Source organism: Myotis nattereri (assembly GCF_964212035.1).
Source record: "Myotis nattereri genome assembly, chromosome: 17".
Lineage (NCBI taxonomy): Eukaryota > Metazoa > Chordata > Mammalia > Chiroptera > Vespertilionidae > Myotis > Myotis nattereri.
In genome coordinates, this window is record NC_138092.1 from 31,633,772 (window position 1) to 31,660,336 (window position 26,565).

General features: G+C 43.1%; 1 protein-coding gene across 1 annotated transcript in view; it reads left to right on the plus strand.

Moving 5' to 3' along the window:
* Positions 1–26,565, plus strand: part of CHD7 (chromodomain helicase DNA binding protein 7) — a 181,205-nt gene that overhangs the window by 56,612 nt on the left and 98,028 nt on the right. The window contains exon 2 of the mRNA XM_081111504.1: positions 3,852–5,676. Within this exon, the coding sequence (XP_080967630.1) occupies positions 4,030–5,676 (1,647 nt within the window). The 5' untranslated portion in view covers positions 3,852–4,029. The remainder of the gene's footprint in view (positions 1–3,851; positions 5,677–26,565) is intronic.

A 26,565-nucleotide genomic window follows, 5' to 3' on the forward strand; every position in this document is an offset into this window, starting at 1 on the left:
ATTTTCTGAACCTTGTTCTTATCTCAGAAAATACTTGCCAGTAGGGCACTGAGCAGAAACTAAAATTACTGTCTTCATTTTATATATATTTGTATGTATATCTATAGATATCTGTACCGTTTACTATATAATATCACACATAGTTAAAATACTTGCTATCATAAATTACTAAGAAATATTTTGTAAAATGATATCCTAATTAAAAAAAAATTTTTACCTGTGGATGTGTTTCCATTGATTTTTAGAGAGAGAGTGAGAAAGAGAAACATGGATGTGAGAAACATCAATCACTTGCCTCCTGCATTCACCCCCGACTGGGGATCAAACCCGCAACCTAGGTATGTGCCTTGACCAGGAATCAAACCTGTAACCTTTGGGAGGACGATGCTCCAACCAACTGAGCCACCCAGCCAGGGCGCTATCCTAATTTTCGTAATGGAACCTTTCCCTCCCCCCCCCGACCCCCATATTCCCTGACTCTTAATTCTTATTTAAATAGATCCTTGACTTACAGATAAATGTAAGGTCCATGAGGACAGTAGGGAGTTTTGTTTGTTTTTATTTAGACATCTGCAGCACCTAGACCAGTGCCAGGACCACAGAAAGTGCTCAGTAAATATGTTTTGAACAAAAAATGTGATTTGAGATTTAACTTGGTACTTAACTTCAAATCAAACATAACTACAACTTGAATATTTATTGTCCAAGTGATAATTATGAGTATTCTTTGATAACACCTAAAACTTGTATTTCTATTTTTTCTTTTTAACAATCTATAAATATGCTATTCAGGCTGGTAGCCACTGCCTACAGGTGTATACTTTTGACTTGAAACGTGGCTAATTGAAATTGAGATGTGCTGGTGTGAGGAACTGAGTTTCAGAGACTTATAACACAGAATGTAAACTCATGTTTAAGTATTGATTGCATGCTGAACTGATAATGTTTTACATATAATGGGTTAAATAAAAATTGTTATTAAAATTAATTTCACTCTGTTTTTGGGTTACTTTTTAAATGTGGCTATTAGAAATTTTAATACTACATAGATGGTTCTGATTTGACGGCTCATTGAACAGCACCGATCTAGACACAGAAATGTAGATATTGAATGTAGAGAAGGGAGCACCCTCCCAAAAGGAGCTTTAAATGGACATCTTTGATAGAAACAAAATTATATGTTGCAGCTGTGACTTGGAAACGCGGGTATTCAAATGGTCTTGATCAAATTTAAAAAAGGCCAAAATAAATTAATTAGATTACTTCAAATGAGAAATATGAAATCCAGCTACCAGATGGATTCCTCGCATAGTCGCCAGCCCAGTCTTGAGGTCAGAAAAGGGGCAGGCAGGCAGGCGGGCGGTGGTGGCTGTCCGAGCAAGTGCGAGCCGCCACTAATGATAGACTAAAGCCATAGATTTTGAACTTCTCTGCCCGGAGCTCACCTGATTGTGGTCCCAGTTGTGGTGGGCAGCGTGTTTGCTTGATTCCAGGTAATGCCGCTGGGAAATGGACTCTCAGTGGGCGGGATGGGGAAGTGGAAGTGCAAGTGTCAGGGAGGGTTACTTTCAGCGAGGGCTGTGTTTTGTCCTTTCCCAGGCCTGCAGGCAGGTTCTTTCCCCCCTTTCTGCTCCCCTCCCTCGCAGCTTCTCCGGGTTGTGCCTCTGCTGGGGTCAGGGGACCTGACCTTGCCTTGCCTCTGGGCTCCTTTCCCCCGGAGCTGCCTGGGAACCCTCTCCAGTCAGGAGCGTTTCCTCCGTGACACGTGGTAGACCCTGGAGGATGAGGCCCTCATCCTGGAAAAACAAGGCCATCCAGGACATAGAAGGAGACATTACCTTCCTTAAGCTAATTTGAAAGGTTATTTTGGTAAGTGGTTAGTCTGCATGGCTGGTTTAAGCTGCTATCAAGTCCATTTCAGTATTTATTTCCTTGAAAGCTAGAATGAGCCTTGAATAAATGAAGACTGACCGCTTAGGCTCTTTAGGAGTAAATTTAATTTATAAGTATTTGTTTTATTTGGCACTGGAGCTTTTGATTCTCTCTCTTTTGGATTTTAAAGTAGGTGTGTAGGAAAGCAGCATGTCTGTAAATAAAATGGCTTTCGTGCTGCTCGTCTTATTTTCACCCACCTGACCTCTGTTTTTTGGAGAAAGTACATCAGAAAATTCATGGCAGTTAGCGGCAGAGTGGAGAGACCTTTGACTTTCGCTGACAGCTGTCACCTGAACACTAGAGGCCTAGAGACCCCCTCAGGTGTTATGTCTGTAGTTCTGACAGCGAATGGGAATGTTGTTTACATTTTCTGTAAGCAAAATTCTCCCCTTGTTAGGAAGATGTTAGAGTAGGGCAGGCAGAAACGGATTTTTTTTTTACTGTCTAACTGGTAAGTTCTCAGCAGTGTTGGGTGGCCCATTGTTCATCGTCATGCTCTCAGAGAAGTGTGTCAGTGGAATTTATGACTGAGCCTGTTTATAGCATCACTTTGGAAATTCTTCCATAGACATTGTTTTTTCAGGTTGGGCAGAATCATACAATGCTTCATGTGCTCGTAAAAGAGGGGAAAAATGAGTTAAATTCCAAAGATGTTTAAGATTTCAGACATTTTTCCGATGTGAATTAGTTCTTTATTAAGTTCATGTAATTAGCATTCAACAAAAATACTCTGTTTTGCTTGTTGAGACATTCTTTAAATCGGTTATTTTAATCGGACATAGAGTCTGTTAGGAACTGTTTGAATAAAGGGCGGAACATTAGATAGCGTATAATGTGTGCTGTAGACACAGCATGCTGACGGGTGTGCCTGCCCTCTTTCCCCCTACCTGCTCATGTCCTGCCTGCCTTGTCCCAAAAGAGTTAAGATAAGGGTAGGGCTGCGTGGATATTTTGAACTTCAGTTCTCATCAGTTTTGGGGAAAGTTTTCTGTTTCTATTGATGAGAATAGTCATGGTCCAGAAACTGCTCATGCAGCTAGAGTCTGTCTGAGTGGTCACATGGGCCCCGGATTCATCACCAGAGCCTGTTGCCTCTGGTGAATGACGAACCTGTGATTGGACTAGCTCTGCCGGCAGTGTTGACCAGGAACGTGGTGGGCCCAGAGCCGCAAGTGAAATCAGTCCTCTTGGAGCATGGATGCTTTTCCGCTGGTCCTTTCTGAATCTTGTATATTCCTGCCATTAAATGTGATGAAATCATGAATTTATTATACTCTACAAACTTGCTTTCCCACGTCGTTATGAACGCTTTTTCACTCGACGCCTCTGTTGCTGTTCCATAGTTGTATGTGGGCCGCAAATATCTAATTTGTACGAAATGACTGATTTTGGTATTTGTATAATCCTCTAGTCAATTTAACTAAGTTGAGCTTTTCACAGCCCTCGGTGCTGCGGCTGCTCATCTGATTACACTGCTCAGGGGAATACGGTGGAGGGCGGGCTGTTGGTAACCAGAGCATTTCCAGGGCTTTAGTTCAGCAGATGGGCTGCTTGGCTATATTCATACATCTGCTTGCCTGCTGTGGCAGCTGCTGCTGCTTCATGTTGTGTTCTTTTGTTCTGTTCCATCCAAGAATGGAACGCTAGGAAGTGTAGTGAATGGATTAATTTAAGGTTAAGGTTAGTGTTTTGCTTGCTTTCTAAGTAACCGATCATAATAATGCTTCTGGTAGAAGCTAATGAGTTTCTCTTAAAGTGAACTAGATTTAGAAAATACAGCTCGGCGAGGGGGCTAGATTAGTATTGTTGATGGAAACCAAATTCAAATGTGTAAAATACTGGCAGTTTCCGCCATTTGTTCCTAATTCTTTGTTTTCTTCCTTCCTCCTCCCACCCTCCCCCCTCCCCCCTTCCAGGACCTATATCCAGATTTTGCCTGACACTGCGGGGTCCAAGAGAATTAAAGGAATATAGAATGACAGGAAGAAGATTAGTTGAGGATTACAGGCCTTGAGGACGAGCACCTCAGTGAAGAGAAGCACAGACAAGCTCCCGAGCTATAGTTGGGAGGAAGGAGCCGCGTGTTGGAAGAAGATGGCGGATCCAGGAATGATGAGTCTCTTTGGCGAGGATGGGAATATTTTCAGTGAAGGCCTCGAAGGCCTTGGCGATTGTGGTTACCCGGAAAATCCAGTGAACCCCATGGGTCAGCAAATGCCCCTAGACCAGGGATTTGCCTCTCTACAGCCCTCCCTTCACCATCCCTCCCCTAATCAGAATCAAACCAAGTTGACCCATTTCGATCACTATAATCAGTATGAGCAGCAGAAGATGCACCTCCTGGACCAGCCGAGCAGGATGATGAGCAGCGCCCCTGGGAACGGACTCGCGTCTCCTCACTCACAGTACCACACCCCTCCCGTTCCTCAGGTCCCTCACAGCGGCAGTGGCGGCGGGCAGATGGGAGTCTACCCTGGCATGCAGAATGAAAGGCACGGGCAGTCCTTTGTGGACAGTGGCTCCATGTGGGGCCCCCGGGCTGTTCAGGTACCGGACCAGATACGAGCCCCCTACCAGCAGCCACCGCAGCCGGCTCCGCCGGGGCCCCCCGGCCAGGGCCACCCTCAGCACATGCAGCAGATGGGCAGCTACATGGCACGTGGGGATTTTTCCATGCAGCAGCACGGGCAGCCGCCGCAGAGGATGAGCCAGTTTTCCCAAGGTCAAGAGGGCCTCAATCAGGGAAACCCTTTCATTGCCACCTCAGGACCCGGCCACCTGTCCCACGTGCCCCAGCAGAGTCCCAGCATGGCACCTTCCCTCCGTCACTCAGTGCAGCAGTTCCACCACCACCCCCCCACTGCTCTCCATGGGGAATCCGTTGCCCACAGTCCCAGATTCTCCCCTAATCCTCCTCCACAAGGGGCTGTCAGGCCGCAAACCCTTAACTTTAGTTCTCGGAGCCAGACAGTCCCCTCACCTACTATAAACAACTCAGGGCAGTATTCTCGATATCCTTACAGTAACCTAAATCAGGGATTAGTTAACAATACAGGGATGAATCAAAATTTAGGCCTTACAAATAATACTCCAATGAATCAGTCCGTACCCAGATACCCCAATGCTGTAGGATTCCCATCAAACAGTGGTCAAGGACTAATGCACCAGCAGCCCATCCACCCCAGTGGCTCACTTAACCAAATGAACACACAAACTATGCATCCTTCACAGCCTCAGGGAACTTATGCCTCTCCACCTCCCATGTCACCCATGAAAGCAATGAGTAATCCGGCAGGTACTCCTCCTCCGCAAGTCAGGCCCGGAAGTGCTGGGATACCAATGGAAGTTGGCAGTTATCCAAATATGCCCCACCCTCCACCGTCTCACCAGCCCCCTGGTGCCATGGGAATTGGACAGAGGAATATGGGCCCCAGAAACATGCAGCCGTCGCGTCCATTTATGGGCATGTCCTCAGCGCCGAGGGAGCTGGCCGGGCACATGAGACCAAATGGTTGCCCCGGTGTTGGCCTTGCAGATCCACAAGCAATCCAGGAGCGGCTGTTACCTGGCCAGCAGCACCCTGGTCAGCAGCCGTCTTTTCAGCAATTGCCAACCTGCCCTCCGATGCAGCCCCACCCGGGCTTGCACCACCAGTCTTCACCCCCACACCCGCATCACCAGCCTTGGGCACAGCTCCACCCATCGCCCCAGAACACCCCGCAGAAAGTGCCTGTGCCTCAGGTAAGGGAATGCCAATCCTGCCTGCCTTGTGGTATGAAATGTAGCTTGGTGAACTTACCTAATAGAATTTTCCTTTACACTTCACAAAAAGCATTTTCATGATGAGAGCCTTATTTTTAAGATGCCCCGGAATATCTCTCTCTCTCTCTCTCTCTTTCTCTCTCTCTCTCTCTCTCTTTAATCTTGCTCCCTTATGCATTTATTGACTTAATCAAAAAGTCTTGAATCCTCCTGTCCCAGGAATTGTGCTAGATGCTACAATGCAAAGTTAACGAAGTGCAGGTCCCTCCCTACAGGGTCTGTTCTCACTACCCACGAGGAGGTGCACTTTGGACTCGGGACACATGTCTTTTTCTTCTCTTATTCTTTCTGTTTCTATCTTCCTCTGGTTTTAAAAGACATAAAACTTTGCAGTTTTACGTGTTTGTGGTAGTCCCTCCCACTTCTTTTAGAAAATTATAACTTTTTTTTCCCTTGGGAAGCTGAAAACTGTGTTCTTCTGTAATATTTCTTTTACCAGCTGTTGAATGTTAGTGTGAATTTAAATTGCAAACCGTAGAAAATCAAAGTAACCAATAACCCACAGAAACTGTTTGGTCTCTAAGGGACTTTGGTTCTCAGCACTGAGGCAGGATTCTTCCTCTTTGTAAGCTGGGATTTTTGTTATCCTATAGAATTTATAAGCAGACAGATTTAAGTTTCACGCTCTAGCATTCACAAAGACATTTTCCCTTTATAAATGTTGGTGTTTTTGCCCTCCGTCTGGGAAAAATGAACTAATATCTATGTGTACAGGTTACTCCCAGTGTTAGTCAAAACCACGTGTCGATCTTCCACTATGATTGCAACTCTAAGTTTGGATGGCACCGTAGGTGATGTTAGAGCTGTAAGACACAATGCTTGTTCTTAACGAACTTCAATCAGTTTGGGGAAACATGGCCAACATGTGAAAATACGACGAGTGTCCGGGGGTGGGGGGGTGCATGAGGGTGCTTGGACTTTGGCTGGGACTTAGCCATGGAGAGTGCACACACTGAGGATGACATTTCGGGTCAGGGGATGATTGGTTAAATGGGGCAGGGCAAGGCCAGGCCTGGTATTCTGTTGTAAGGAATTTAGACTTCAGTGGGCAGCCAGTGAAATCAATTAGACAGTCCACAGGATGGCTGGGGGACCAGAAAATGAATTGTGAGCCTGTGATCCAGGCCTGTGAGGACAGTTTAGACCAGGGATCAGGGAGTGGGACAGAAGGGATTGAAGCAATGTGAACATAAAAAGGTTTGGTCAGGAAACAAAGCCATTTGGGGCATCATAGCATCACAGCTGGGAGGCATTTATTTTATCATTTTAATACATTTTTATTGATTAATTTTAGAGGAAGATATATATATATCTTGTTGTTCTACATATTTATGCATTCATTGGTTGATTCTTGTATGTGCCCTGACTGGAGATCGAACCTGCAACCTTGGGGTATTGAGACGACACTCTAATCAACTGAGCTACCTGGCCAGGGCTTGGAGAGGCATTTAGAACAGACTCAGAAGGTTCAGTTACGGGGGGTTGGGGGAGAGATGCAAGACTCGGGAAGTGGGAGTCAGGAAACCTCAGGACACAGGACATGTAGGGACTTGGGCAAGCCACCCTCAGAGGCCAGGGATTCTCAGGAGGAGCCACGAGACCAGTGGGAGCCGCCCTGCTCGCTGCCCCTGAGAGCGGCTTCCTGTCTCCTCCTAACCTGCGGCCCAGGGGGGAAGCTTCTGGGACCTGTGGTTCCTGAACAGTCAGAAAGGGGAGGTGAGAAGGTGGTCTGACAAGATGCTGGAGCAGAGGGTCTCAGGAAAACAAGGGCAAAGGAAGGAATGAGAAGACTTTGTTTTCCTTTATCTCAGCTTCACAGCAAAATGTCCTTCAAAATTGACCGAAGTGCTGTCCTTGAGGCCTGCTCTCCCTGAAGTCTATGGACCTGAGTGGCTTCCAGGCAGAAATGAATGTGACCTCTTTCCAGGAATTATTCTGTTTTAAAAATTTATTTCACCTCATCTTTTGTTAATCCTCACTTGAGGATATTTTTTCCCATTATTATTATTATTATTATTATTATTATTATTATTTTTAGGGAGAGAGAAAGAGTGGAAGGAAAGGAGGGAGGGAGAGAGAGAGAGAGAGAGAGAAATACTGATGTGAGAGAGAGACATTGATTGGTTGTCTCCTGCATGTGCCCTGACCCAGGGAGCCCGAGGGATTGAATCTGCAACCTAGGTACATGCCCTTCACTGGGAATTAAACCCTAGACCCTTTGGTGGGTGGGCCAATGCTGTATCCCCTGAACCACACCAGCCAGGACCAGAAATTAGTCTATTATTCCTTGGGAAGTTTCTTGTTAAGGTATCTTTTCAGAGCAGTGGTTCTAGATTTGTCTTTGTCCGGCCCAGCATCTTTGCTTTGCACTGGACGGCAAGCACAGGTTTGAGGGAGACCCCTGTGAATATAATCTTATTCCTGGACAGGAATTGTTGACCTCAGCTTTCCCAAGTGTTGAGAGTGCAAATACCTCAACGGGCATTTCAGAGGATGAATATGAGGACATGGTGTTGCGTCATTGAACACTGCAGGGTCTCTGTGCTGTGCGCTGGCCAGATGCTTTTTCTCCAGCTCCAGCTTCTCGAGTGTGCCACTGCAGATAAACGTGGGCCTGAATAAGGGATGTAAACAAGTACATTTGAGATATTTTCGTTATAAGTTCAATTGCATTCTTCAGATTTCACTCATGACATTTGCTTTCTTATCTCTGCTTAACTTTTCATCCTCTTCAGATTTTGAAGCTCTTAGTTCTGAGAATGATACTGGGGAGGTGTAAAGTCTTGGGAGGAGCATAGACTAAAGTCAGAAAAGTGTTGGAGCCCCAGCTCTTCTGCTTACTGGTGTGGGTGCCTTGGGCAGCATACTTAATCTCTCTGAATGCCAGATTCTTCATCAGTGAAACAGTACCCACGCCAAAGGGTGTTGAGTGGGGTGGTAAATACCACGTGCCTGGTATGATGTCCAGCCTGTGGTGTATATGCATATGTTAATTCTCCTCTAGGTTTAATTTCTGATCTTCTGCAATGCAAGCCTTAACTTATAATTATGCCATTTCACATGTCAATACAATGCAAAATTACTTCTATTTTTAAGGAACAGGTTAATGTTATGAAATGCAGCCTTAGTTATAAAACACTAAATTTGATTTGGGCAGATATTACCCCCACCCTACCCCCAGCCCATGTTGCCGGGAGAGATGAGGATAATGAAATGTAATTCAAAATGCTGTCACAGAATCCTAAAGCCTCTCTTTCCCTGCGAACAACTCATATTCTACTCTAGTAGGTATATCTATCTAATCACATTTTGCTCTTAGAAATACAAAAAATACTTTGCAGTTTATAGATGACAGAATGGTGGCTGAGAAGCAACCAGAGCAGGTTGAGGTATCGAGGCCTGTGCTGAAGAATCACAATTAGATAGGCTCGTTAGCACTTTCATCTTCAGTTTTTCACTTTTCAAAAATACACGTTTTTAAAATGTTCCATGGCCTCTGAACAGATATTTTCTAAATTATACACCATGATGAAGTATGTTTTTAAAAAATATACATTTTTATTGATTTCAGAGAGGAAAGGAGATGGGGAGAGAGATAGAAACATCAATGATGAGACAGAATCATTGCTTGGCTGCCTCCTGCATGCCCCACACTGGGGATGGAGCCCACAACCCGGAATGTGCCCTGACTTGGAATCGAACTATGACCTCCTGGTTCATAGCTCAACCGCTGGGCCACACAGGCTGGACTAAAGATAAATTTAACTTTATATGGAAGAGTCAACAAAGGAAAACATGAGAACAGAAAGGTCAGAGTTCATCAGTCAGTAATATTAAGTATGGTGCATGGACATATTTAACGGGAGCTCAGACTGTCCTGATTACTGATAAAATTTATAGGGGAAAAAAATCTAGCTTATATTATTTTCAAGAGTTGATCAGGCAGTGGTTCCTGAACCTTTTCATCTCAGACCCCTTTACACTCTTAAAAATTATTGAGGACTCCAAAGATCCTTTGCTTATGTGGTTTATATGTGTTGTTAACTATCTTAGAAACTTAAAATGAGGACAACTTGAAGTATTTATTCAGTAATTGTTTAAAAATAATAAACCATTGTGTTAACATAAATAATCTTTAAGTGAATAATAACTTTTAATTAGTAGCATTGTTTTGTATTTTCTGAAGTGCTAACATTTGCTTCTGCATACAGTCTGCATGCAGGCCATGAGCCTTTGGAAAAGTCCACTTACATTCAGAGAGAATGAGAGTGAACGGCAAATCACACCTCGGTGTCACTGTAAAGCCAGTTCTGAGCTCACAGCCCCGAGAGCCCCAGCCCACTCGGAGAGCCAGCCCGAGTATAGAGGGAAGAGTGCAGGCTTTGGAGTAGATGCACCACCAACTGGGTACTGACCCCGCGACCTTGGGCAGGTTACTTAACCTCAGGGTCTTGATTGCACTCTCTCTCAGGTGAGGGTTGATATGCCTTTCTGGTTAGAGGCAAAGTGAGATGAGCAATAACGTCTTTCACTTAACATGGGAGACACATGATCATAGGCACATGCTCAGAATTGCTTGTTGCAAAGTTTAAAAATAATCGCAAGCAGTTAGTGTTAACTATTGTGAGAGTTTAACTTCATTTTCATTTCAGAGGGGAAGAGGTGGTACAGGCAGGCATCTGCCGGCAAAAGCGCACTGTAGACCAACACTGTGTGCTCTGGGAGCAGCTCCTCACCAAGTCTGGGTGGACGAGGTGCGGAGGGTATTCTGGGTTAAGTGATGTCTTGGCTGATGGGAAGGAGAGGTCCGAGTTGGGAGGAAGATGGGTTAAGGGCGGGGGTGGGGGGGGAAGGAGTCTCAGGCTTAGGCATAGGGGCGGGCGTTAGAGAAGGCTGCATGGTCGGATCCCTGTGGGGCCTTGTTAATCACGGCGAGACGCTTAGACCAGGTCCCATGTCTGGCAGGTTTTTGGCACACGCTTTGCAGCAGCTGAGGAGCGGTTGAGAACAGAGAATGGGGCCTTTGTCAGTGCATGGGAGATGGAGGAGAGAACACCTGGAAGAGCTTGGCTGAGAGCGACGGGTTAAGTGGATTGTCCTTGGGGTTACAGGCAAATCCCCGAGTTTATGAATAACTTACACTGCACAGGTCTACACAGGTATCTCAGTTCATGAATTACACTCTCCTATGAGCAAGTTCTGGAAATATTTTTAGAATCTTCAACATCATGCCCTTAGATTACGTATATTTTGGATACATCTGTGCCCCTTTCATTAATTTGGTCCTGAAATCTAGTTGTATTGCAGGAGAACAGAAGCAGAAAAATTATTTACAGGACCATTGAGTTTGAGGTGCTAGGTAATAATTTCTCTGTGTCTCAGTTTTCCCTTCAGAGATTACTAAGAAAAGACCTAGAGGAATCAGTGGGGCAACTTTTCCAGTTCTTTGTCTTTCCATGATGTCTTATGAACTTCTTTAAAAAAATAGCCTTTTAAAGAAATTCATAAGAGTTTCAGAAGAAATTCAGGGAAAACTTTTTTTCCTGTTAAATCTCAAGTAGACTCAATACTCTACTGGAATTCTCTCATTTTCACCCAGTAAGTACAGAATTCCAGATATGAGTAGAGTAATTGGCAACAACTTAATGAATTTTATGGAGAAAATGTTCATGCATCTCAAGCTCCATTTTGCAAATTGTGATCAGAAAGTAGAGAAAACGGCCTTTTTAGTAGAACGTAGATGTATCTCTATGAATACCACTCTTGACATACTTATTATACGTTCACACGTCTGAAGATGTCTGGTGGAAACGGGGAAAGCAAAATAGTAATTTCTCTAATGCACATGGCATTCAGAGCTGTTCAGAGAACAGGCCCCCACCATGAGACGGTGGAACAGGCTGCCCCTCCAGTGCTCACAGAGGGATGTGGGAGAGACCTCCGTTTTTTTGGTGGCTCCCTGGTTATTTGTCTATGTGTCTCTTCGTGTCTTTTGTAAAAGAGTATTGTTTTCTGTGCCTATCAAAAATATAGTGGGTAATAAGCAGTTAGTCTTTTAAAGTTTACTTTCAAAGCCATTTTTCAGTATTGCATTTTAATCTTGTAGCTTGGTTGCCTTTGTTCAACTACACCGAAGAAATATGTGTTGTGTGCCATGCACTGTATTGAGGGCATAGATTGGTGATGTGGTGGAAGGCAGTGAGGAATAAAGGCCTTCACTGAGAGGGATAGGGAGTTTTTGTTTCAGTATGATCTTCAGGCTGTCATTGCTTTCTGTCCCTCCCATGTTCTAGACAAGTGTTATCCCATTGGAATAGAGTGGGAATCGCAAGTGCAAACCACAAGTGCAGCCCATATGTATTATTTTAAAATTTTAAGTAGTGGCATAAAAATGAGAGGAAGAAACTGGTGCAACTAATTTTAATACTATATTTAAATAACCCAATATATCCAGGATAGTATTCCAACACACCAGCAGTGAAAACAGTCACTAGTGAGATAATTAGTACAGGTGTTTGAAATGTAGCATGTGTTTTACATGCAGAGCCCATCAGTGTGGTGGGGCTGCGTTTCAGGCGTCCAGCAGGATGTGGCGGGGGCTGCCCTATTGAGCAGCAGTGCTGGACTCTTTCTATAGCCCTTGCTTCACATTCTTTTTGAAAACAAGTCCGAGTTTAAGTAAATTTATGCAGATAAATACATTTAAAATTGTTCAGTCTGATGACAACAGTCAACCTCTAAGACAGGTCTCAGTACCCTCCTTGTAAGGTTGGGAAAGTAGTAGCATTTTATAAGGTATCAACAACACACATAGTGTTTGGAGGGGTTGTGTTGTATGGGTCTTGGTTCACGAAGAGATAAATTAGTGAAGTGAAATTCTGTTTGGATTTCAAAGAATGTAGTCCGTCTTTTCTGTTGTCTTGTAGGAAAAAAATAGCCAGCTTCTCTGAAAGTTGGATTACAACCATTTTCAAGATTTTGGTTTCTCGTGGGTTTTGGAAACTTTTAGTAGTTTTACTCAGTAATTTTTTCCCCTCTAACTCAGAACCTCTCTCTGTCTCCATGCCACTCATTCTTGTTTCTTCAGATTGGTTCTCCGAGGATAAGGGAGAAAGCCGTCATTTTTACTATTACGCTTGTGCGTCCCCTCTCCATTTTGTTCCTTTCAGCTTTTCTGTCTGCTGTTGCCGCTTCATTTATTGACCACTCAGAAAGGCAGTATCTGGCCCTGCAGAGCAGTCGTTAGCTGGGGAGGGGGAATTGGGAAGTGGGTCAGGGGGACAAGTAGGGGAAAGGCATTGCTAGACCTAACTAGAAGAATTTACCTTAATCTTGACATCTAAATACTATTCTCCCTTCTTAGTAGTTACAGCTGTCAATCTACAATCTCTAACCGCAAAGAGATTGCTCTTATTCTTCCTTTGTTACTGAATGCAGTTCTTTTATCAGCGAAGGAAGTCAGTAGCAAACTTGTGCTTTTGCCTTGCAAAACCCTAGTAGGTGATGGTGCACCACCATGAGTAAGGTTTCATTTTTAAAAAATAGGAAAAAAAAAAAAAGGAGACATATGTAATACTCTTTGTAATACTTTAAGCAATAAAAAAAAAAAAAATAGGAGAACCTTCTAGGGCCTGGCACTAGGGGTGTTGGTGCTAGAAAATTTAAAGGAACTAGACAACATGCCAGGGAATTAGCATTATTTTAAGAACTCAAAAGTCAACACAGGTACAGAACACTCATCATCCTGCTTGCTTTTTCCTGGTTTAGATTAGATGATGAGAGTGATCACCAGGTAAGGCCAGAAGGCATTTTCTTCCATCTTATTTTGATGATTGAATCAAAGTTGTTTGAAGGAAACATGCCTTTTTTTTTTTTTTTTATGCTTGCTAAAGAGCATAATATTTCTGATCTGCTTTATAGTACAGTTGGCCTGTTCTCCTCTACTGCCTTCTGTGTTTAATACAGATTCCAGGAGAACTCTCAGACTTTTAACACTAACTGTGTGAGAGTCAAAACAATTGTTTTAAGCTGTATGCCAGAGGTATATTGATCTTGAGAGCTTTTGATTTGTTTGTTTGCTTTGGCCAAAGGCCTAAAGACTTAGAATGTTGAGGAAGTGCAAGTAGTGATGCTGGAAATGTTGATAAGAGTTTCTTCAATGGCGTTCTCACTTGAGCCCTTCCTATTTCTTCATGGGCCTGGTGGAGCAAGTGTGCAGCCTTAGCGTGAGGATCCCACCCTCACCCATTTGATGGGCTGTGATGTCCCTGCCTCTTGTTTAGTTTAGGGATTGAGAGCTTCACAGGGTGGATGTCCCTGCTAGTGAATAAGCAAGAACTTTTAGATTTTTCTTTTTCTGAAACATTTTTGAAGTTATGTTTCTGGAACGTGTTCTCTAATGATCTTCAATGTGTATAGTCTTAAAGTTTTTCTTGAATGTAGAGCTATTTGAAATTAAAGTTCATTGTTTAGATCATGCTTCTTGATGGACTCATATCCTGAACATTCTCTTTAACTTAAAAAAGATCATATAAAACCATGGGGTTATTCAGAGTTATGATGTGTTTGTTTTTCTGTTAATGGTAAAAACACATCAGAATCATCAATCAGCATGAAGATATGGCTAAACTTTAATATCATGGTGTAGGTCGACAGAAATAGGCAGAGGCGACTAATGGAGAATTTACCTTAATCTTGACTTTAATGTTATTTTCCGTTCTCCATAGTTACAGGTATAAATTGACAGATAATCTGTAAGTAACTATGGGAAGAAGTAGACCTGGGGCCATAACCAAGTAGGATGTGTCTATGTGGCTTTAAACTGGCCCATCACTAAGCTAACCTCATTTTTGGCCACTCTATTCTTGCAAAGACATTTTCACAAAGGAGCGCTGTTGAAATGCATGGACGCAGACCTTGGATTAAAGGGGACAAGCGAGAGTTCTTTAGGGGAAAAGTTTGATGATTTAGTAAGGAGTTAAAGTAGTATTTCATTTTTATCAGCTAGTTGCTGCATGTTTTCTCTTTAAAGATACTCACCAAAATGGTGGGGAATGCTAACAGAGCTCACTCATCCTCCACACTGAGGGCAGATGCCATGGCAGTTAAGTGTCACCTTCTGATGCTACAGGTGTCCCTCTTAATTGGAAGTAATGGTAGAAGACTTAGCTAAACGAAGGAAATATTCCAGAGTCCGATTTTGGAAAAGGTCTGCCCTTAGAGCCAACTTTAAAGCTTACAGCTTTAGTTTTTGCAAGAAAGTTAAAAACCAATATTGACATATGAATAAGGTTTCTAAGTTAGGGTGTCATTGGTGAAGAGGAGAAAAAAGAAGCCTAGTTAGAGACTACTCATTCATAGAATAACAATGAGCCAAATCATAAGATCAATCTTGATAAGTTTTTCTCACTGAAGACTTGAATGAAAATCTTTTCAATGCCATGCCATGTTAGATGCTAGAGTCGTACTTCATATTCAATATAAATTAAATTATAAGACTAAATTAATGGGAAGAGGTGAGTATTAGCTTATTTGTATCATTTAGTGTTTCCTTTGTCATTTCTTAAGCACCTCCCACCGCTGCTGTTCTGTCCAGTGGGCCACACACTAGGTGGCCAGCTGGAGCGCTGCCCGTCCATGGAGGAGGCAGTGCAGAGTGGCGAGACCATGGGCACAAGAACTGCATTCGAATCTCAGGCTTCCAAACTTTGGCTAAGTCAAAACCATTGGATACTTAACGTCCCTGAGCCTGAGTTTCCTGAGGATAGTAATTGTGCCAGTTGCACAGATTATTATGAGAATTAAATGAGATAATGGCTGTAAACTTTTATCACAGTGTCTGGCATACAGTAAATCCCCAATGAGTGTTAAATATTTTATTATAACTTCTGTTAATGTGGTTGTTGAAATGAGCTCTTGGAATCTACTCCTCCTCCCCTTCTACTCTTTCACCTTAAAGTAGAAAAACTTCCCGTAATTTTGTAAAACAGAACATTATATATCAGTGCCTTAAAAATCAATTTATCAGATTCTCTGTAAGGCAAAAAAAAACTCGTAAGATTTTTATGGGGGGGGGGGAGAGACACTAAAATTTCTGTCACACTACTATACTTCTAGGAAATGAGACTACTACATATCAAACATCAACTACTTCTCAGTGTCTAATGTCTTCCTATTTTGATCAAGATGAACATCATCGCTGAGTTTTATGAACTTCAAGCAGCAGAGGTTAAGTTGACATCCTGTTTTGTATTGCAAAGAAGGCTTGCCAGTGTCCCCTCCAGTATGAAAGAGGCTAACCTACTGAACTGTACATAGACCTAGTTATAGTAAATCTGTCTACATTTAAACTTAGAGCCATTAAACACAAATTCAGTGACCGACTTCACCCTCATTTTTAACAGCATTTTCCTGTATTTTCGTAGTGTGTTCTCACACACCTTCAGATGGTACTATAATTTTGTTTAGTAAGCAGATTCCTGCTGAGTAGTACCCATGGCAGTTTTGAACTAAGTTGGTTTGTGAGGGTCATACCATTTTTAAAAAGATAACTGTACACTTTAAAGTAAGGCAGTCACAGAAGAAGATAAAAACTATTATTGCAGTTTGATTCACTAACAATTTTTTTTAATTGCCGAAGAAGGTGATTCACATTTTTGAGTATGTGAGACTTACAATTTTGGAGACAATTTTTATGCAACTCATAACACTGTTGCCATTTTAAAAAGTTCATTATTTAGAACTGTCTAAATTTAGAGTTAAGGGACGCCTGTTAGAATGAGCCTTGAGCACATGGTTTTGTCTTCAGGAAAGATGGCAGTTACATCTTTGCTCCGATTTGAATATAAAGGAAAGCCCTTTTGCTTATCATCTTCAAACTTTATATACTACAGTTATTCCTTTTTATTTATTGTTTTTTATCCAATAAACTAAGATTTATCTTTATGCTTTTTAAAACAAACAAACCATGAATTTAAGTGGAGGAAAGGCATAAAGAAAAGTGTAAATCCACTAAAAAACACACCACATGACATTAAAAAAAAATGTTGACACTATTACAGATGTCCCCCATCCCTCACCCCTCTTAGCCCACCTCCACCCAGCCCCCACCAACTATATGAGGAATCTAATGAACAAAAACACATGGCACTTTCAATATTCCTTGAAAAAGCATCATGTAGTGACTGACAGACTCCATCATTTCATGGCCTTGTCACCTCCCTCATGCTAACCCAGGAAATGAAAAGGGACCCATGACTGACTTTAACAAGGCTCTCCCCTCTGGCTGAATAAGGGTTGCAAATGGAAGCTATCTGGAGATGCAAATAATTATAAAATGCACCAGTTTTATAAACTAGAGTTTTACAATTCTCCTTCTGATCTGTATAATTGAGACAAGTCAGCAAATGTTATAAGGCCACAAGTCAGTATATCACAACTTAATCATGCGCACATCCCATCAACTCTCCACTCATTCAGATCTGGGTTCCCCTTCTTTTTCCCCTACTATATCTGTCTGTCTGTCACTCTGTGTATGCCTCTCTCCTTCCTGCTTTTCTCCACTGTTGTCCTTCTTGTGTCCCCCCCTCACTCTCTTCCCCTGCTCTTTCTCCCTTGCCCCTTTCTCTGTTCCTTTCCCTACACTTACTCTGTGAAACTCCCGAAACCCATTTCACCTTTAGTTGCTTTCTCTCCAACCTTTCTGATTGCTCCGCATCACCATCTATTTCTGCCTATTTTAAAAAATATTTTTATTGATTTCAGAGAGGAAGGGAGCGGGGGGGGGGGGGGGGAGGGGGAGAGAGAGAGAAAGGTAGAGAGAGAGAGAGAGGGAGGAGAAAATATCGATGAGAGAGAGTCATTGATTGACTGCCTCCTGCATGCCCCACACTGGGGATGGAACCCACAATCTGGGCATGTGCCCTGACCAGGAATCGAACAGTGACCTCCTCCTGGTTCATAGGTCAATGCTCAACCACTGAGCCAGGCCGGCCGGGCTATTTCTGCCTCTTTCCCCCCCTTTCCGCGTCCCCCTTTGCACCCATCACATCTGTCTGTCTGGTTACAGGCCTGTGGGACTCCCGGGCACCCCCAGCTGGCTGAGCTCTCAGTGCTCTTCCTCCCTCGGCTCTGGCTTCCCCTCAGTTCCCGACCGGGCGCCCCACCCCTTCTCCTAACCCCGCCCTCCCTCCCAAGGGCCTTGTCCACTGAGCCCCTCACTTCTGCTAACCTAGGGCCCCTCTCCCTTTTTGCTTCTGTTCACCTCTGGAGCGCGCCCCTTTCGTCCTATTTCTCCATTTTCTTTCTCCTCTTGCTCCTCTTCCGATATACTCTTTACCTCTTACTGTCGCTCTACAAGCCCCTCCCACATCCTGGATCTCTCTCTGGCCCCCTCACTGATCTCACGCCCATTTCTCTCAGCCCGTTCTTTCTCGCGATCCTCAGCCCTAGTCCCTCCGCCCCCACACCACTCCCCCAGGGGGAGGTGACCTCTTGTCACACCCCACGGAAGAGGGCGCTCTTCCTGGCATTGGGACACGGTTAAGTGTGTGTGTGTGTGTGCGTGTGTGTGAGAGAGAGAGAGAGAGAGAGAGACAGAGAGAGACAGAGAGAGACAGAGACAGAGACAGACAGACCTGCAGAATCCCATGCCCCAGAGCAGTCGACCTCTCTGGGTGCAGAGGGTTCGGGTCCATCGCCCAGGACTTGGCATGGTGTGCAGGGTGGGAGGGCCAGGGGAGCGCTGGCTAATGGCCGCAGGTCGGGGGACCTCAGGCGGGACAGAGTCAGCAAGAGTTTAACCGGAAGCCAATGTGGATGTCCAGTGGGCTGCGAAGCGGTCAGGGGCCCGGCTCACAGGTCGCCACCGGGACGCGGCTCCGCAGGAGGCGCGGAGCTCAGCGCCCGCCACCCGCGGGCTCCAGGTGCGTAGGGCGCCGCCCAGGTGCAGGTTGGCTGGGTTTAAACCTGCAGGACCCGGGGCGTGACCTTCGCTCTGCGCCTGCGCTTCCGGGTCTACGCATTTTTCCCCTTTTTATATATTGATTAAAGGAAAATGAGATTGGCCCTGGCTGGTTTGGCTCAGTGGATAGAACGTCAGCCTGAGGACTGAAGGGTCCCAGGTTCCATTCCGGTCAAGCGCCCATGCCAGGATTTGCAGGCTTGATCCCCAGTGTGGGGTGAGCAAGAGGCAGCCAGTCAATGATGCTCTTTCATCATTGGTGTTTCCATCTCCCCTGTCCCTTCTCTGAAGTCAAAAACATTTTTAAAAAAGAAAAGTGAGATTGAAAAAAAACCTCACAGTAAATCGCTTAGTTATTATCCAATGTCCATCAGAAACAATGTATTTAGTAACTATCACATATGGTGTGTCTATATTTTACCTATTGAACCGTAATCTGTACACTGTGTATGAAATGAAACCCTCCACGCCCTTCCTATGATGAAACTACTAGTGTGGTTGCATTCCAGGCCTCCCATAGTCTTTCCTTTAATTCCAGGTTTAGGGATTAAAAACACCTTGTAAATATACTTACCTGAATACTGAGGTTTCTCAGAAAGTGCATAATATTTTCCAAGTTATTTTTTCAAGAAATTTTGCCATTTTCCTTCATATCACATTAATGCGTTTATAGAAGATGTAACTTTTCTGTGATGATGAGACTTAGATATTTGCACCAGCAATACGTGGCTATTGAGCACCAGAAATGAGGTGAGCGAGACTAACTGAAGTTTTAATCTTTCAAAAATTTTAACTAATTTAAATTTAAATAGCTTAGGTATAATCAAACATGATAAGTTATTTAAGTAATCAGAAAATAAGAGGCAGAATACAACCAGAACTAGAAAAGAGTCTTTTGTTGTTTGTGTAACCAGGGTAAGCTTTGTGTTTCTAGTCATATTCTCTCTCGCTTCTTACCAGATGGCCTTAAAACTATGGATAAATACCCTGTATCTTTTGGCACTGCTAGGTGGTGATAGAATATAGTGATCTGCATGTGGTAACACTGACACAATTCATTTTGTTATTTTTGGAATAAATCTCTGCTGTGTAGCAGCCAATTTGTTGCTTAAACACAGCATGCTTTTTAAAGTAATGTGAATAGTGTCTTGTTTTAAAGTATAAGTGATATTTCAGAAAGTTATTGTTTTAATCCTCCCCCCCCAAGGAGTCCCCATTACAAATGCTTCATATAAAGCATGTGTTATTATTTAGTTTCAAAGTTAAAGGCTATCACAATTGATAAAACTGTTTTATTTTCCTTGAAAAAGATTTCTCAAAATTTGATATTAAATTCAGTCTCCTCACTCCCGGAAGAAAAAATACTGAAAGTATTTTCTCAAGTGCTTATGGCTGACAGCTATATCTTGCTTATAGGTTGCTAAGCTTCACTTTCCATATTTTCAGGTCAGTATGTCTATATGTATGGATCTCTTGATCAGAAGGCACATGTGTCTTATTTGGTATTGAAGACAAGCAGAGAAATGTTAGTTGTCCTAAGATGTTGCTTTAGAGTGAATTAGTCCTATATTAAGATTGATATGATTGCCCCCAAATTTTATGATGTATGATTAGTGGCAGAGGGTAAATTAAATTAATAGAAATTTAGGTTATGGTTCTTAGTTGATGTTTTTTCCAAAAAGGACTTGAGAAATTCTGACAAAAGTGTGTGTGTGTGTGTGTGTGTGTGTGTGTGTATGTATGTATGTGTATGGTGTGTGTGTGTGTGTGAAATGGAAACAGGAACTTTGGTTCTGGAATGGAAGAGCAAGGGATTATGTCAATTATGGCCTTGGTTGCTGGGACTACGCATGGACTTATATAATTTGAGTTTCCTGGTGAATGTGCAAAGGGATATATGATAAGATGTATAATTCTCATTATTAGAAAGAAGGAAATATATATTCATTCCTTCTTTTCTCAGAGATGTATTTTTCCTGGCATCAAATCCTAAAACAGTTTTTTTGTGGTATATTGTATATGTGGGAAGTAGTGACTTACATCACAAATACTTTTTTTGATAAGACCAGGTTTACAAGTATAGGAATAAGGCTTTGTTTGTTTTCACATGTGTCCCTTGATGACACCATCTGAGTGTGTGAGACTCAGAGCTGCTTGGTGGGGGTCATCCTGTGAAGGTTACGTTGATCTGGCCTAGGCACCTGCACCCCGACATCCTCCCTGGTAAGATAAGTGACTTAAGATGCCTGAGGCGGATGGGCGCATGCGTTAGGCAGTCTCCCTGGATTTGGGGCTATTAATTAGGTCATAGATAGGACCTCTGTAGAAGATAATTTGACAAATTCTTTAGGTCATCCATAGTCTAAATTATTACGAATATATTGTGTCATTGAATCTTTCTTTAAAAAATTCTTTTTAAAAACATATTGATGAGAGAAGGAAGGAGGGGTAAAGGGAGGGGGGGGGAGAGAATATGAGAATGAGAGAATTTGTTGCTCTACCCCATCATGCATTCATTGGTTGATTTGTGTATGTGCCCTGTCTGGGTACCGAACCTGCAACCTTGGCATTATTAGGATGGTGCTCTACCTGGCCAGGGCCTGGACCTTTTGTTTTAAAATGTCATATGAATCTCAATTCAATAAAAACGAGAGTCTGAAGTACTAATTTTGTATCTTATTGGTGGAGAGCAGAGTTCTGTTCTTTGGAAACCAGATAAGAGGGTTGTAGGGTAAACATTCTATTTTATTTTTTTAAATTATTATATTTTTTATTGATTTCAGAGAGGAAGGGAGAGGGAGAGAGAGATAGAAACATTAATGATGAGAGAGAATCATTGATCCTCTGCCTCCTGCATGCCCTACACTGGGAATTGAGCCCACAACCTGGGCATGTGCCCTGACCGGGAATCAAACCATGACCTCCTGGTTCATAGGTCAATGCTCAACCACTGAGCCATGCCAGCCGGGCTAAATATTCTAGTTTAAAAGTTGATGATTTCCTAACATTCATTGACACCTGGATGGAAATATCTCACCTGCTGGTATTTGGGGCCATAACCATAAGTAAATCCAGGATTTCCCCCCAAAAGGAATTCAGGTTTTTATTAAGTAGCCGATCAAGGTTCCAGGGTAGCTCTGTCCAGTGGAATTTTTTGGGATGATGGAAGTGTTCTCTGCACTGTCTGTCCCTCATTGTAGCCTGTAGCTGCTCCAGGTTATGAAGCACTTGATTTGTGGCTGATGTAACTGTGCAACTAAATTTTTAAAATTTTATTTAATTGTAACCAATTTGAACTTAATTAGCCATGTTTGGCTACCATATTGCACAGCACTTATTTTAGAGTCATAATTGTCAGCCATAGTATTCAAACTTTTTTGTCCCCTAAAGATTTGAAAAAGAAGTTTGAAATTCTGATTTTTTTTTTTTCAGTTCACATAAATGTATTAAAATGTGTTTGTCTGCATGACTGTCATTTCACTAAAGAGGCATCCGTCCCCTGGCCCTGCTCCTCTTTGGTATTTTTTTATTGAAACTCTGCTGCCAAAAGACTCGTCTATTTGGTTAGTGCCCTAGGAGGATGAATTAAAGGCATTTGGTAAAAAGTGATCATGAACGGAATATGGCAAAAGAGAAGCAGCAGGGGGCTGGTTAAGTTTAGTAGAGAGCTGATGTGGCCCCCAGGAGACTGGAAAATGACCCCTTAAAGCTCTCCCTGCCCCTTAGAAACTCTCTAGGGTTCTGCAGGGTTCCAACTATCTTGGTGTGAAGACCGCTAGAGTGGTCAGTTCCGACTCTGGTATTGGTTCTTAGTACCTTCTGCACACCAGAACCACCTGCCACCAAGCAAAGATGCCTAAGCCTCTGGCGTGGGACTCATGCTCCTTAAGTTCATCAGAGGTTGAGAAGGGCTGCCTCAGAGGACAGTGGAGAGAGTTTTGGCTTGAAAAACGTCAACCAGGTTTTACCACCCGTTGATCACCTGCGTAGAAAGTTTGTAGTAGTGTTTCCATGGGTGGTTGAGTAGTATAGCCTGCTGGTATGTCTACTAAGATAAGTTAGTAGCAACTAGACCCCAGTAACTGAGCAAGTTGATTTACTGCTGTTAGATCTGGATCATTAAATTTTAGAGAGTAGGTGCCAAAGATAGCCGTGTTAGTTCTGAAAGAATGTACTTTGGACAATTCTCGTTGACATTTAGATTCCAGGGTCATTCTAGATAATAAAGTATGAGCACAAGAGAGAGCATTTATCTTCTGTTACAAAGGCATGCGTTGAGATCGTTCTGTAAATGATACTGATATCTACAGGTAACTGCTCATCTGTTTACACTGTTTTGCTTAAAGCAGTGCTCTTAAACATTGACAACTCCAAAGAGCTTTTGTGTATGATGATTTTTCCTGTGGATATTTATTATATCAGAAATTAACATTAAGAAAATTTTAAAATATTAACTCATTTAAAAATAATAACAAACCCATTACATTGACATAAGTAACATTTTGAGAATAAAAAGTATTTTCCAACAAGAAATGTGAAGAGAAGAGTAGCGTATTTTATATTTTTGCTAATGTTTCATTTCTGGCCTAATAGAGGACAGCTGGGTCCCCCTGTCTCTGCTGCTGCGTTGGGTCTGTTGTAATGTATTGTTTTGGTTGAATTGTATGACAGTAATGTGTTGTTACACATATACATGTGGGTGAACAAAAGAATAGTGTTTTAATACCTTTTAAGATAATTATGGATATCCTTTAATACTACACCAAACCTCAGCAAGTGGTAAGTTTCTTAAAGGTTAGTGGCAAAGTGGGATCTGAGGCTGTATCAGTGAACTTTTCATGCACTGTTACATTAAAACCCTGGTACTTACAATACCTCTCTTTTCACCATGCAGGATTTTGTAACATCACAGATAGATCACTTGGAAAATGCTGGCCTGTTAATGCTGATCTTCTCAATATTGACACATTTTAGTACACAATATTAGCAATCACATATGTCACTATCACTACCATCTTATCAGAAGTCTTTAAAAATTGGCAAGTTGTCAAGTTCATTGTTGTGGTCACAGGTTTCCAAAATTCTGAATTTTGCCTGAAAGCTCCTATTTTAGCATTGGAAATAAACACTGTCAGTTACTTTCTTTGAAGTGACAAGCTCACTTTGTTCATTTCAAGAAAATGACTGAATAACCACAGTTAGTTTTACCGTCATTCCTTCACATGAAAACAGCAAAAAGTGTTCCAGGAGGCGGCCATCCAGTCCTGACTCGCCAAGCACTACAGTCGCACGAGTGCTTTCCCGGGAAAGCTCGGTGCTTGGTATGCAGCCGAAATGCTCCCTGTTCCTCACAGAGGAGACAGAGATGTGTGTGCAGGAATAATCAACATCAATTTCTGCTGTTCTGTCAAGGACATTCTTAAATGAACGGGCTTTTCTCTTCTCTTAATGTGGGTTTGTGGCCCTGAGAATGGTGGCCATAGTACAGTTTGCTGTCGCTGCTTTGATTGTGTTGGCCCCGTCAGTGTAAATATCCACACAGTGAAAGAGACAAAGAGTGTCTTGGTACATTATGAAAAAGTTTTGATTTTGTGGGGGGCTCACAAGGGTCCATGGTCTACACACTGAGCGTAGGTGGTTTTAAGGGAAATTCCAAATAACTATTCTTTATAAAACTGAAAATTTGTTTTTATCTAGAAGACAATCTGAGCTGTATTTGTGAGTGGGAAGGTTCAGCAGAACCGGGTGCTGCTCTCACTCCCAGGCCGTGTCTTCAGCTGGAGGGAACCCAGCGCCTGCAAGAGAAGGGACTGATTTTTGCCCTTGAGGGACCTGTGGTTTCTGGAGCTACTGGCTGCTGCTGTTTCTTCTTTTTCTTCTAGTCTTTGGGTGAGAGACCATTTACAGTGAAAACTCATTTTTAAATTGGGGCCTGGTACTGGGTAACTGAGAAGCATTTCTCTTGCTATGTCGAGAAGAGCCCCCTCAGTCATGCCAGCACCCCTGCTGCCTGGGGAGACAGAGCACCCCATGCTCACCTCTCTTCTTCCTCATGTCTGTAGTTGGGAGTTAAAGATTCTTCCAGTGAAAATCAGGTCTGACAGTAGCTTGTCTCAGCTGGGTGTGAAGAAATAGGGTTGTTGAGAAAGGGTGGTTGCCAAGATCTTAGTGGAGTCGTTGGTTGGTTGATTCATTCATCAGATGTTGAGTGACTCTGGAGGCCTCTTTTTCATTTTTTAAATATATTTTTTATTGATTTCAGAGAGGAAGGGAGAGGGAGAGAAAGATAGAAAGGTCAGTGATGAGAGAGAATCATTGATCCGCTGCCTCCTGTATGTTCCACACTGGGGATCGAGCCCTCAACCCAGGCATGTGCCCTGACCGGGAATCGAATGGTGACTTCCTGGTTCACAGGTTGAAGCTCAACCACTGAGCCTGCCGGCCGGGCTGGACACCTCTTTTTGATATCAAAGTACATGGGAACCCGAATTCGTATTCAGAGCTTGTGTGGTGATACTACAGTAGGAACAGGGGGCAGTGGTTCTGTGAGGTTTATTTTTCCGTCCAGGCTTCCCGTAGTCTCTGCCACAGGGCCGAGCTCCTCTCGGGTGAGATTTCCCTGGGATCCTCGTATCTGCTGGATCCAGTTGGCTAAATTAATGTGTTTTTCTGGGGCCCCCAGTAGACTGCACACCTTCTGTTAATACCTTCTTTCTTTTCTCAGGTTTGATAAAATTATTGTGCAGCTTATAATTTACTTTATTTTTTTTGAGTGCACTTGGCTGTTGGTGTTTCCAAAAACTCATTTAGGTTTGTTTTTACGTACCTAATGGATTGTGTGTCAAATGCTACTGTGAGTTCCAGTAAGATGAGGAGTGAATCTCATCAGCTTGAGTCAGACTTAAGCTTTTTCATATTCTTGTATGCCTCTCTGCATCATAATGTGTGTCTGCTAGCTGCTGCCTTGGATGGTGAGGGCCTTGGGTAAAGGTGGCTGGGAGGTCACAGTTCTTGAGGTAAGCCAGTGGATCACCACAGTTCTTGCTTAGGTACTAGGTGAGTGCTGGCCTCACAGTTAGGTAGAAGAATTCAAGAAGGCCCAGCTGGCGTGGGTTCGTGGTTTGAGGGTCACCCTATGAACTGAGAGGTCAAAGTTTGATTCCCCTGTGGGGCACATGCCTGGGTTGCAGGCTCGGTCTCCAGTGGGGGTGTGTGTGCAGGAGGCAGCCAATCAGTGATTCCCTCTCATCATTAATGTCCCTCCCTCCCTCCCTCCCTCCCTCCCTCCCTCCCTCCCTCCCTCCCTCCCCCTCTCTCCCCCTCTCTCCCCCCTTCCTCTCTGAAAACAAATTAAAAAAAAAAGAATTCAGGAAAAATAACTCAAAATTTTTGTTTTGTTTTCTGGAACAGAGGGGAGGAGGTAAAATGATAAATTAAGTTGGGAGTTTGAGGTTTAGACATTGGGTTTCATGGATGTAGAGCATAGTCTCAGGTTCTGTGATCTTGGGGTCTGGGAAATGAAACTGAAGCCCTTTAAACCCAGCACAGACCCCAGGCCTCTCCATTCCCCTCCCAGCCTGTAGCCCACTCACACATCTCTGTCTCCTTCCCTGTCTCTGGCTTCAGGGCTTTTTTGGGCTTCAGCGGAGAATAGTTGATACTCACCCCAACCCCACCAGTACGTGGGCAATGCTCAGAGCAAAAAGAAGAAGCACATATGTGTTAACATTTGCAAGCATGCCTTAACCTCCATCTAAAGTGACTGAAACTCATATTTCACAGTCCAAAGCCATTAGAATTTTAAAGTTTATTTTATTTAAAAATTTTCATACAGTAAAATTAAAAGC